The following is a 14,184-nucleotide window of genomic DNA, read 5'->3' on the forward strand; positions in this document are numbered from 1 at the left end:
CACTCTACACATCCCTGGCCCACATGCTCTCTCGGGGAAAACCGACCTGCAGCTTTCTCCACACCGGCAGCTCCCGAGGCCAGCGCCGTGCCTCGTCCCTCAACTCTGTTTATCTCCATCTTACTCAGCTTTCCCCTCTGATCATCGCTCTGTGTTCAGCAAGTTCCACCATAGGCCTGTATCTCCTCCCTTGACTGTGTCTGTACTGGCGGAAGTAGGGTCCAGTCCACCGCATCCCAGCAGCACTCAGTCAGACGAGCGCTCTGAGCAGCGGGAAATGCTCCTGAGTTTGCGGTCACGGCAAATAAAATTAATTGTCCAAGCAGTGAATACTAAATTTTAACTGGCTTTCTTTTGATTTGTTTAGCCATTTGGATTTTGATCTGGATAAGACCCTGTATTTCTTCACTGCTGGCCGTTACGAGTTCAGAAACAAAGGGGCTGATGTATTCCTTGAGGCCCTGGCACGACTCAACTACCTCCTAAAGGTGAGACCCCTCTCTGACCCTGCGTAAGACAATGTGCGATTCTGCTGGTGAGTGGAGGTGGCAGGGACATCCGTCACCGATCCTAGGAGTAAGAAAAGGAGTCCAGGGAGAAGGGCTACAGCTTTAGGTATAAACAAAGCAGTAACTGGGCAATGCTGTGACACACAAATACATTGCAGCAGATTGTCAATAGCAACTCCAAAGCCAGCACAAAGAAGGACAAGGGCAACTGCGGCCGGGAAGCACCACCATCTGCTAGCTTCCCTAGCATGGTTGAGAGGGTGAACAGCTTTAGATTCCTTGGCATACACGTCACCGAGGATCTCACGTGGTCTGTACACACCAGCTGTGCGGTGAAAAAGGTACAACAGCACCTCTTTCACCTCAGAAGGTTGAGGAAGTTTGCTTGTGGGCCCCCAGATCCTAAGAACTTTCTATAGGGGCACAATTGAGAGCATCCTGACTGGCTGCATCACTGCCTGGTATGGGAACTGTACTTCCCTCAATCGCAGGATTCTGCAGGGAGTGGTGCGGACAGCCCAGTGCATCTGTAGTTGTGAACTTCCCATGATTCAGGACATTTACAAAGACAGGTGTGTAAGAAGGGCCCGTAGGGTCATTGGGGACCAGAGTCACTCCAACCACAAACTGTTCCAGCTGCTACCATCTGGGAAACGGTACCGCAGTATAAAAGCCAGGACCAACAGGCTCCGGGACAGCTTCTTCCACCAGGCCATCAGACTGATTACCGTAGATTCCGGACTACAGAGCGCACCTGATTAAAAGCCGCAGGCTCTAATTTTAGAAAGAAAATCAATTTTGTACTTATACAAGCCGCACCGGATTTTAAGCCGCAGGTGTCCCACGTTGTAATATGAGATATTTACACAGAAAGATATTACACGTGAGGATTTTTTAACTTTTAATTAAATCCGTATGGTAACATAAACAAATACATATTGCAAATGCTTTTTTCCGAACCGTGCCTGTAACACGGCTACTTTTAAATATACATACGTATCGGTAACACACAAATTACGTTGCGTATACTTTTTTACTGAACAGTGCACGAACAACATTCCAATATCTCCTAACGACTGGTAAAAAAATATATACTGCAGCCTACCAGGAAAAGTTATTGATCGCCTTTAACTTAAAAGCTGCATCATATGCTTTGCAGCGTTTTCGCGTGGGTCTAATGCGCTCGCCCCCTCCTTTCCGTTTATCGCAAACCGGTATTTTCCCACAAGACGCGGCGAAACCGGATGTGACGTCATAGCATCCCGGGATGTAGTACAGAAAACAAATATACTTAAAACACTTCTAACTTTAACTAGAAAATACTAACAAATGAATTACTAAGCGAAAATATTATAAACTAAATAACTGCCATAAAGGCAGCACAATGCTTTTCTTCAAGTGTTTTCCATGTTGATGAGGGTGAGTACAAATGACTGATTTACAATAATTTAATTGTGAAAGTGCACTTGATTTATCGTACAATTTCATTGGACCTCTGTGAACTACTCATCAATTTTATTGGTCTACTGTTACAAGGCAAAATGTTTTTGGCGGCATGAAAAAAAACCATGCATTAGCCGCACCGTAGTAAAGGCCGCAGTGTTCAAAGCTGTTCAAAGCGTGGGAAAAAAGTAGCGGCTTATAATCCGGAATCTACGGTAATTAATGCTGATACAACTGTATTTCTATGTTATATTGACTATCCTGTTGTACATAATATTTATTATAAATTACTCTAAATTGCACAGTGCACATTTAGATGGAGGCGTAACGTGAAGATTTTTACTCTTCATGTATATGAAGGATGTAAGTAATAAAGTCAATTCAATTCACATCACACAGCGCCTTGACCTGGAAACTTTCATCCTTGCTGGGTCTAAATCCTTGCCCACGATGAAACAGAACATTGAAAGAAATCAGAAGACCTACTGAGAAGTTAGAACTCATCGAGACATAGAGTTATACAGCAGGGAAACAGGCCTTACAGCCCAACTGGTCCATGGTGACCTAGATGTTGGTTATATTGGACCATACCTCTCTAAACTCTTTCTATCCATCTAGCTGTCCAATTCAATTTTATATTTTGTAAGTGTTCCTGCCTCAGACACTTCTTCTGGAAACACATTCCAATTACTGTGTGGAAACCATTGCCCCTCATGTCCCTTTCAATCTTACCCCTCTCACCTTAAACCTATGCCCTCCAGTTACTAATTCCCCAATGTTGGGTAAAGTCTCTGCATATTCTCCCTTTTTGTGCTCCAAAATTTTATAAACGTCTCTAAAATCACCCCTTATTCTCTAACACACCACTGAATAACTTCTTAGCCTGAACAACCTGTCTCTATAACTGAGTTCCTCAAGTCCCAGCAACATCCTCACGTCTTCTCTACACTCTTTCCAGCTAACTTGCATCTTTCCTGACCAAAACTGAACACAATATTCCAAACACAGACAAGAGAAAGTCTGCAGATGCTGGAAATCCGAGCAACGCACACACAATGCTGGAGGAACTCAGCAGGCCAGGCTGCCTCTATGGAAGAGAGTACAGTCGATGTTTTGGGCCGAGACCCTTCCCAAATGTGGCCTCACCAATATCGTATCCAATTACAACACAACATCCCACCTTCTATACTCAGTGCCTACTGATGAAAGCCAGCATGCCAAAGCTGCCTCAGCCACCCTATCTACCTGAAATGCCACTTTCATCGATCTGTGTACTTGTACTGCAAGGTCGCTCCGTTCTACAACATTTTCCAGGGCCCTACCATTCACTGTGAAAGTCCCGCCCTTATTTGTCTTTGCAAAAACAAGCCTCACTTATCCAATTTAAATTTTATTTACCGTTCTCCGCCCACTTACCTTGCTGCTCAAGGTCTCTCTTTAATTTCTGATAACTTGGAGTTTTGGGCTCTTTATTTTAGAAAGGATATGCTGATGTTGGAGAGGGCTCAGAGAAGATTCTCGAGAATGATTCCAGGAACAAAAGGGTTACCATATGAAGAACATCTAGCAGCTCTTGGGCTGTATTCCCTGGAGTTCAGGAGAATGAGGGGGGGATCTCATAGAAACATTCTGAATGTTAAAAGGCCTGAACAGATTAGATATGGCGAAGTTATTTTCCATGGTAGGGAAGTCTATGACAAGAGGGCACGACTTCAGGAATGAAGGACAACCATCTAGAACAGAGCTGCAGAGAAATTACTTTAGTCAGAGGGTGGTAAATCTGTGGAATTTGTTGCCATGAGCAACTGTGGAGCCCAAGTCATTGGGTGCATTTAAGGCAGAGATGGGTAGGTTCTTGATTAGCCAGTACATCAAAGGGGAGAAGGCAGGGGAGTGGGGATGACTGGAAGAATAGGATCATCCATGATTGAATGGCGGAGCAGACTCGATGGGCTGAATGGCCTACTTCTGCTCCTATATCTTAAGGTCTTATAACTCTCTTCATTATCCACTCTACAGCCTATTTTAGTGTCACCCACAAACATACTAACCATGCCTTGGACGTTCTCATTGGAATTATTGACATAGTAAATGACAAATAGTAATGGGCTCAGCACCGGCCGCTGAAGCACACCACAAGCTACGGGCCTCCAGTCCAAAAGAATCTTCCACCATCATCATAGAACATAGAGTATTACAGTACAGTACAGGCTTTTCAGGCAGCAATGTTGTGCCAACCTTTTAACCTACTCTACGATCAATCTAACCCTTCTCTCCTACATTTTTCTATCATCCATGTGCCTATCTAAGAGTTTCTTAGATAGATACATTAAGAGTTTCTTAAATGCCACTAATGTTTCTGACACTACCACCACCCCGACAGATAAGACCGTAAGATATAGGAGCAGGATTAGGCCATTTGACCCATCGAGTCTGCTCCACCATTTCATCATGGCTGATTCATTTTCCTTCTCAGCCCCAACCTCCTTCCTTCTCCCTGTATCCCTGAATACCCTGACCAACCAAGGATCTATCAACCTCTGCCTTATCTTTCCATGCTGCTACCATCCTCTGCTTTCTACCATACAGATCCAATTAACCAGCTCTTCTTAGATTTCATGCGAACTAACTTTCCACAGCAGCCTACCAGGACCTTATAAAAGCCCATACAGATCTTAACAATGGCACAGATAATGCAAGGAAATGACGATTGCCAAACATCTATGCATTTATTATTATAGCTGGTGTTATCAGAAACGACTTGAGGCCGAGTTCATCTCATGCAGAACGATTCACGCTGTAAAACTTGTTGTTCCAGACTCACCAGAGCATCGTGACCGTCATTGCGTTCTTCATCATGCCCGCCCGGACCAACAACTTCAACGTAGAGTCGCTGAAAGGTCAGGCAATTCGCAAGCAGCTGTGGTGAGTACCTGGACCAGTAGAGTGGGAAGTTTTAGACCCTGATTGAAGCCGTGGGAGGCAGCTCATAGCACAGAGTGTGCTGGTGACTGCTTTCTGTCTGACTGCTGGTTCAAAGACTCTACTGTTGGCATCAGGGCACCTTGCATTAAAATAGTATGCAGTAAAATTGCTATAATATTAACTATAAAGACCACAGAATCCAAACCCAAGTGACTTCCGATTTGAGGGCAGGACTTCATTAACTTTGCCTCCAACTTTCACCCTGCCCTTAAATTTACCTGGTCCATTTCCGACACCTCCCTCCCCTTTCTTGATCTTTCTGTCTCCATCTCTGGAGATGGCCTATCTACCGATATCTACTATAAACCTACAGACTCTCACAGCTACCTGGACTATTCCTCTTCCCACCCTGTCTCTTGCAAAAATGCTATCCCCTTCTCACAATTCCTCCATCTCCGCCGCATCTGCTCTCAGGATAAGGCTTTTCATTCCAGGACGAAGGAGATGTCTTCCTTTTTTAAACAAAGGGGCTTCCCTTCGTCCACCATCAACTCTGCTCTCAAACGCATCTCTCCCATTTCCCGCAAATCTGCCCTCACCCCATCCACCCGCCACCCCACTCGGGATAGGGTTCCCCTTGTCCTTACCTACCACCCCACCAGCCTCCAGGTCCAACATATAATTCTCCGTAACTTACGCCACCTCCAACGGGATCCCACTACCAAACACATTTTTCCCTCCCCCACTTTCTGCTTTTCGCAGGGATCGCTCCCTACATGACTCCCTTGTCCACTCATCCCCCCCCCCCCCCCATCCCTTCCCACCGATCTCCCTCCTGGCACTTATCCTTGTTAACGGAACAAGTGCTACACCTGCCCTTACACTTCCTCCCTCACCACCATTCAGGGCCCCAGACAGTCCTTCCAGGTGAGGCGACACTTCACCTGTGAGTCGGCTGGTGTGGTAAACTGCGTCCGGTGCTCCCGGTGTGGCCTTTTATATATTGGTGAGACCCGACGCAGATTGGGAGACCGTTTCGCTGAACACCTATGCTCGGTCCGCCAGAAAAAGCAGGATCTCCCAATGGCCACACATTTTAATTCCACGTCCCATTCCCATTCTGATATGTCTATCCATGGCCTCCTCTATTGTCAAAATGAATCCAAACTCGGGTTGGAGGAACAACACCTTATATACCGGCTAGGTAGCCTCCAACCTGATGGCATGAACATTGACTTCTCTAACTTCCGTTAATGCCCCTCCTCCCCTTCTTACCCCATCCCTGACATATTTAGTTGTTTGCCTGTTCTCCATCTCACTCTGATGCTCCCCCCCCCTTTCTTTCTCCTGAGGCATCCCGTCCCATGATCTTTTCCCTTCTCCAGCTCTGTATCACTTTCGCCAATCACCTTTCCAGCTCTTAGCTTCATCCCACCCCCTCCGGTCTTCTCCTATCATTTCGCATTTCCCCTCCCCCCACTACTTTCAAATCTCTTACTATCTTTCCTTTCGGTTAGTCCTGACGAAGGGTCTCGGCCCGAAACGTCGACATCACTTCTCCCTATAGATGCTGCCTGGCCTGCTGTGTTCCACCAGCATTTTGTGTGTGTTGTTGTTTGAATTTCCAGCATCTGCAGATTTCCTCGGGTTTACATGCCTGCTTCTTATGGGTCCCTGCACATAGAGATATTGAGGGGAATGAGCAGGTTGATTGGCCAAAAAAGCTGTCAACTGTGGATATAGACATTCCACTCAGCAAATCAGAAGCTAAGGGGTTGGTGGGGCTAAGAATTAAGGGATTATGGCAAAACTTGTGGGATAATGGGCATAAGGGGAAACATCTCTACAGAATACATAAAACTGTTGGGTCGATAGGAGAAGGGGTAAAACAAGAAGGGAAGGAATGTATTGACTCAACTTAGAATTGGGCATCTTATGCTTAATTATTCCTTGTATCTTGTTGGTAAACATCACGCTAGGATGTACAGGTTTTTTTTATCATTATGAAACAGTTGAACAGGTTCTTTTTATAATGTGAAGCATATAAGGTTGAAAGAAGTCAAATGCAGGATTCACTACTATCTTTGGAGGTTGATAGTTTTCATTTAAAGATCTCACTAAGTTACGTAAGTAATTCACAATATTGTCTTTCATTATTTACAATCTAAGGACTTTCTGGAATAATTTAGTTTTCATTTGATAAATAACTTGTAGGGGTTTTATTTCCCAACTCTCTACACCAGACTCCAGTTCAGTTGGTGGCGGTAATGTTCCTTTAAATTGGACTGCCAACCACCATTAAAAGTCAGAAGAATAAGAAGGTCGAACTGCTGGTGAGTCGGTATCCTGACAAAAACTACACCATGAAGACAAAAGAACACTCCAAGCAACTCCACAAAAAGGTTATTTAGAAGCACAAGTCAGGAGATGGATACAAGCAAAATTTCCAAGTCACTGAATATATCTTGCAGTACAGTTAAGTCAACCATCAAGAAATGGGAAGAAAATGGCACAGCTGTAAATCTGCCTCGAGCAGGCCGTCCTCAAAAACTGAATGACTGTGCAAGAGGGGGACCAGTGAGGGAGAACACAAAGAGGCCTATGACAACTCCGGAGGAGTTACAGGCTTCAGTGGCTGAGATGGGAGAGACCGCACAGACAACAACTGCTGGGTGCTTCACCAGTCGCAGCTTTATGGGACAGTGGCAAAGAGAAAGCAAATTTTTTTTTTTAAAAACAGCTCACGTGAGATCTCGGCTAGAGTTGGCCAGAAGGCATGTGGGAGACTCTGAGGTCAGCTGGAAGAAGGTTCTATGGTCTGATGAAACCAAAATTGGGTTTTGGGCCATCAGACTAAACGCCATATTTGGTGTAAGCCAAACACTGCACATCGTCAAAAACACACCATCCCTACCATGAAGCAGGGTGGTGGCTGCATCATGCTGTGGGGATGCTTCACTGCAGCAGGCCCTGGAAGGCTTGTGAAGGTAAAGGCCAAAATGAATGCAGCGAAATACAGGGAAATCCTGGAGGAAAACCTGATGCAGTCTGCAAGAGAACTGTGACTTGGGAGAAGATTTGTTTTCCAGCAAGACAATGACCCCACACATAAAGCCAAAGCTACACAGGAATGGCTTAAAAACAGCAAAATTAATGTCCTGAAGTGGCCAAGTCAGAGTCCAGACCTCAATCCAATTGCAAATTTCTGGCTAGACTTGAAAAGTGCTGTTTCCCATGCAATCTAACAGAGCTAGAACAGTTTTGTAAAGAAGAATGGGGAAAACTTGCAGTGTCCAGATGTACAAAGCAGATAGAGACCTATCCACACAGGCTCAAGGCCAAAGGTGCATCTGCTAAATACTGTCTTGCAGGGGGGAGAGTAATGGAATTGAATTGACTTTATTACTTATGTAACACGCTGTAAGGTTTCACTGCTAAGGCTAATGTAATGACTTCTCTGTAATGTTCCACTGCTAAGGAAATGGTTCCTCTGTAGCAGCAATGTTTGGGTTACGGCTAGAGATAACGGGGCTTTGGAATGCAGAGGCTATCCAATGGGAGAAATGTTTTTTTTCTTGTGTGTCTGGGAGCCGGGTTTTTCATGGTTATTCGTCGGGGAGCGTTGGAGAGAGAGGACACGAATGGAGAGAGTTGGAAGACCACCAGGTGGAGTGGACTGAGGAGGAAGGGTCCGAGGGCCAGCTACGCTGAGGCCAACGGGAACAAATGAACGAACAGTGAGCTCCAACGATGCCCAACAGACTGTTCCATGAGAATGGGCCCTTCTTCTGTTTTATTTTTTTACTAACCATATAGCCAGTTTAAGAATTATAAGGATCAATTGTTCAATCGCATATGGTGTACTGTTTGATATTTTGCGGTGTGGATTTGTAACCGGGCAACACATCACGCAGCATCCACACAAACGGGGTTTCTCAGTTTGGCGGGGCCAGGAGTTGTTTTCCCCTTGACGAGCACGTGCTGGCCGAGCCTGAGGGTTAAACTTACATCCTTCATATACATGAGGAGTAAAAATCTTTATGTTATGTCTCTGTTCAAATGTGCAATTATAGTAATTTATAATAAATATTATATACAACAGGATAGTCAATATAACACAGAAATACAGTTTCGTCAGCATGAATTAATCAGTCTGATGGCCTGGTGGAAGAAGCTGTCCCGAAGCCTGTTGGTTCTGGCATTTAAGCTGCGGTACCGTTTCCCGGATGGTAGCAGCTGGAATAGTTTGTGGTTGGGGTGACTCTGGTCCCCAATAATCCTTTGGACCCTTTTTACATACTTGTCTTTGTAAATGTTCTGAATAATGGGAAGTTCACATCTACAGATGTCCGTGCCACTCTCTGCAGAGTCCTGTGACTGAGGGAAGTACAGTTCCCATACCAGGCAGTGATGCAGCCAGTCAGGATGCTCTCAATCGTGCCCCTGTAGAAAGTTCTTAGAATTTGGGGGCCCATTCCAAATTTCTTCAACTGTCTGAAGTGAAAGAGGCGCTGTTGTGCATTTTTCACCACACAGCTGGTATGTATAGACCACATGAGATCCTTGGTGGTGTTTATACCGAGGAATTTAAAGCTGTTCACCCTCAGATCATTCGATGTCTATAGGGGTTAGCCTGTCCCCATTCCTCCTGCAGTCCGCAACCAGCTCCTTTGTTTTTGCAACATTGAGGGAGAGGCTGTTTTCTTGACACCACTGTGTAGGGTGATGACTTCTTCTCTGTAGGCTGCCTCATTATTATTTGAGATTAGGCCAGTCAGTGTAGTGTCGTCAGCAAATTTAATTGGCAGATTGGTGCTGTGGGTGACGACACAGTCATGGTATACAGAGAGTAAAGGAGGCTTGGGACACAGCCCTGAGGGACACCTGTGTTGAGGGTCAGAGGGGCAGAGGTGAGGGAGCCCACCCTTACCACCTGCCGGCAATCTGACAGGAAGTCCAGGATCCAGCTACACAAGGTAAGGTGTTGTGGGCACATGGCCAAGTGGTTAAGGCTTTGGACTAGTGATCTGAAGGTCGTTAGTTCGAGCCTCAGCCGAGGCAGTGTGTGTGTCCTTGAGCAAGGCACTTAACCACACACTGCTCCTGCACGTTTATAGCCCAGTGGTGGCGGTTGGTGCAGTACGGACAAGACAAGAAGGCCAAGGTCTCTGAGTTTCTTTCCCTGGATGGAATTATGGTATTGAATGCTGAACTGCAGTCCAAGAACAGCATAAGTATCCCTCTTCTCCAGATGTGTAAGGCCGGTGCATCGTCTGTCCATTGGTTGTGCCGGTAGGTGAATTGCAGGGGGTCCAGTGTGGGTGGCAGCAAGCTACGGTTGTAGTCTTTGACCAGCCTCTCAAAACATTTGCTTATTATTGAGGTGAGCGCGACAGGACATGTTACCTTGGTCTTTTTAGGTACCAGGGACAATGGTGGATGTTTTGAAGCAGGCGGCCACTCTACATTGGAAGAGGGAGAAGATTAAAAATCATACAATCAATTATTTTTTGTTTAATAATTGTAATCAATTTAGACAAATTTGTTTTTATTTTGACACCAAAGGGTCTTTTCTGTTGCTCAGTGTCAAAAAAAAAGCCAAATTAAATCTGCTGTGATTCAATGTTGTAAAACAATAAAACATGAAAACTTCCAAGGGAGAATGAATACTTTTTATGGGCATTCTACATATCTGTCCAACTGTCTTTAAATTATTGTAATTGTAGCCACCTCTATCACTTCCATATACTGAGTATGGTCTGATCTACCGCAGCTGGGTAACTGTCTCTCCCTCCTCCTCCAGGGACACAGCAAATACAGTGAAGGAGAATTTTGGAAAGAAGTTGTACGAATCGCTGCTGGTGTAAGTACTGGCTGTTTTGGAGGGTCACTTTAGAGGTGGGGTGGTTGTGATCAGGGCACAGGGGAGCAAAAGTGACTCAGCCTGGGAAGATTTGCCAGCTATTCCTTGTCAATTCAAGTACGTACTCATCCAGATTTTTGTATTTTATGTATGTGTGTTGATCTGTCTCCATCCAGCGAGTTTCAATCTGCATTCACCTCTTGGTAATTCTCCAACTTACTCTAACTTTCCTTCTTTGCAGAGTAAGCTTATGCCCTGTACATAGAAAACACAGAAAACCTACAACACAACACAGGCCCTTCAACCCACAAAGCTGTGCCGAACATGTCCTTACCTTAGAAATTACCTAGAGTTACCCACAGACCTCTATTTTTCTGAGCTCCACGTACCTGTCCTGGAGTCTCTTAAAAGATCCTATCGTATCCGCCTCCACCACTGTTGCCAGCAGCCCATTCCACACACTCACCACTCTCTGCATAAATAAATAAAAATTTTAAAAATAATAATTACCCCTGACATCTCCTCTGTAGCTACTTCCAAGCACCTTAAAACTGTGCCCTCTCGTGCTAGCCATTTCAGCCCTGCGGAAAGCCTCTGACTATCCACACAATCAATGCCTCTCATCATCTTATACACCTCTATCTGGTCACCTCTCATCCTCCGTCGCTCCAAGGAAAAAAGGCCGAGTTCACTCAACCTATTCTCATAAGGCACATATGGGGATGATTTCTCACTATCCATCCTATCTGTGCCCCGCATAATACTGACTACCTCTATGAGGAACCACCATCCCGCCCTCCCTCCTCCTCCACTCCAAGGAGAAACCTGGCCCATCCAGTCTCCCTTGTTACTGAATGTTCCATCCCAGACAACATTCTGGCAAAACTCCCCGGCACCCTTTCCTGTACAACCACGTCCTTCCTCTGGGATGAGGATCAGCTCAAGCTGGACTTGGTGCAGGTGGTGCTGCTGCCTATGTCAGAGGATTTGGTGCGCAAAGGCAGCGTGCAGTCTTGGTCGCTTTTCTTGTGATTGCAAGGCCCTGTTGGACATTGATAATGTGAAATGCTGCAAGTCCGATTCACTGATTTATTGGCCTCAGTCGTAGCGTGGACTAGGCCTCAAGCGGCAATGTTCCTGTTTACAGCTGCCCGGGGGGGTTGGAGTTGTTGCGCTCCACTGTGGTGTCAGGGGCGGTGTGGCGCGACATCGAAGCTGGAGTCAATGAACCCCCCAGTGTTCACTCAGCAGAAAACAAGCCATATTGTGTTCGACTGCAAACCGCTGCAACATTCATGGTCTTGGATTATGTTCTTTTTTCTGTGACTGTATTTTAGTGATATCTCATATGTTCTTGCTACCCTGTATAGTACTGTGCAAAAGTCTTAGACACATATATATAGCCTAAGACACATATATATATAGCTAGTATGCCTAAGACCTTTGCACAGTGCTGCATTTGTTAACGTGGAGCAGAGAGCCAGTTGGAGCAAAGGATGCTGGGAATGGTAAGGGTGGAGCGGCGTGGGAGGGGTGTGAGACAGGTGGCAGAGAAAGAGTGTTAGGGGTGTGATTGGTGGCGTGGGTGCAGACACCAGGCAAGGTTATTTGATTCCAAACAATTGGTTTATTGATCAATACAGAATGTCTCTCTGGTTCTTCCCTTTCGCAGCAGACTTGATGGGCTCAATGGCCTATTCTACTCCTGTGTCTTATGGTTTTACAGGTCTGGAATGAACTAATATCATGAATCATACAGAGATTATTATTCTCTGCATATGGTCGTAGGTAACCTGCATCATCCAGCTTTCAGTTATACATCACAGATGAGTAATCTCTTGATCAATGCACGGCAACATAGCTACCACCTGACATACATGGAATTACCTTTGCCCCCGGTCCATATCCAATTAAAACAAAGTAGGTGGAGCTAAGTTAAGCTTCTATTTTGCGATGGCTTTGGGCTTAGATCAAAACATCCTTAAAAGGCTTTTTGTCCTCTGAAGAGAAGTTAGTTTTTATAAAACTTATATGTCAAAGGATCTGCCAATAATTAAAAGTTCTTGTATCTTTATTACTAATATTTCTCTTGGCAAAAACCTGCTGTAAAGTTCTCAACTGTGGCTTAAACAGTTAGTAAAATGAAGAGTGATCATCTATTTTACTCAAGTTTTTCATGCACTGGAACTACAGCCAACATTTTGAAGACAATAGTTAGTTAATGTTAATTTTATCGATTGAATTCCACACACATTTGTTGCTGCAGCAAGTCTAAGATGTCCATTCCAAGTGTGCTGTAGGTAAGTTGAAGAACAGGCTTTGGAAAGAATGGGGGGGGGTGCTCAAACTCAGCAGGTCAGGCAGCATCTATGGAGGTAGGATGGTGGGCGCTTCATGACTGCATCAGAACTGCATGGTGGTGATCCTCAGAATCAAGAATCTGGTCCAGTGTTCACCAAGTGGTGTGAGGTCCATAGGTGATCAGTGGGGTGTTGCACTGGATCATTGAGGAAAGTCTTTGTGGCCTCATCTACTGGTTATGTTGGGACCAAGCAAATCAGCAGTGCAAGGTAGTTCATTTCTCACTTCTTATGACTGTTCAGTCTATCATACCTATGCCAGCTTTCAGAACACAATCTCTCCTAACCTATTACATGTGCATATAAACTCCATTTTGTGGACACCAGCGGATTTCTCCGCCTACATTTGGAAGGTGGGAGGAAATCAGTGCACCAGGGAGAAACCCATGTAGTCCGGGGAAGTGTGCAGACTCCACAGAGACAGCAGCTGAGGTCGGAATCCAGCCCAGGACTCTGGAGCTGTGGGACAGGCGCTCTTCCGGCTGTACCATGGGCCACCCAACGCGGTGGAATGTCCTACAAAGATACTGCTGTTGCGTAACAACAAATTTCAATACGTATGCCAGTGATATTGCGCAGAATTGTCAAACACAAATTTTCTTCAATCAAAGGATATTGATTTATTGTAGTTAACACTGTCTATATGGTGGGGATGGAGTAAATTGAACTGTAATGCTTTAATCAAGGAGCAGCTTCGGAACTGGCTGGTTTTCTTAAACCAAATCCATTTCCTTTTCTTTAAAAAATTTTATGCGTTTCTACAGCACAACTACAAAGAAAACCATCAACAAAATGGAGATTAACACAGTGCAAAACAAACGTATCTAATTCATAACAATAAGGAAAAACATCATTTCTTTAGATACCTTCAAATTAGACATTCCATTAACCCTTTAATATCAAATTTACCTGAGATGCCCGAGAAAAACGTTGTGGACCTGTGCCTTTGTATTAATCCGCTGGGTAAAGGCTTAATATCTTCTATTCGTGATAAGTTAGTGACCCTTTGATAAAATTAGAACCGCTTGGGAGCATGATTTAAATATTTCTTTACCTAATGCGGTCTGGGATTCAATTCTTAAAT

At 44.9% G+C, this 14,184-nt stretch overlaps 1 protein-coding gene across 1 annotated transcript in view; it reads left to right on the forward strand.

The window, feature by feature from the left end:
• The window catches only part of LOC140719197 (glycogen [starch] synthase, muscle-like), a 46,489-nt gene that overhangs the window by 1,490 nt on the left and 30,815 nt on the right, over positions 1-14,184 (forward strand). Inside the window, exons 2-4 of the mRNA XM_073033636.1 lie at positions 368-488; positions 4,771-4,877; positions 10,681-10,740. Of these exons, the coding sequence (XP_072889737.1) occupies positions 368-488; positions 4,771-4,877; positions 10,681-10,740 (288 nt within the window). The remainder of the gene's footprint in view (positions 1-367; positions 489-4,770; positions 4,878-10,680; positions 10,741-14,184) is intronic.

This window comes from Hemitrygon akajei, chromosome 31 (genome assembly GCF_048418815.1).
Source record: "Hemitrygon akajei chromosome 31, sHemAka1.3, whole genome shotgun sequence".
Taxonomy (NCBI): domain Eukaryota; kingdom Metazoa; phylum Chordata; class Chondrichthyes; order Myliobatiformes; family Dasyatidae; genus Hemitrygon; species Hemitrygon akajei.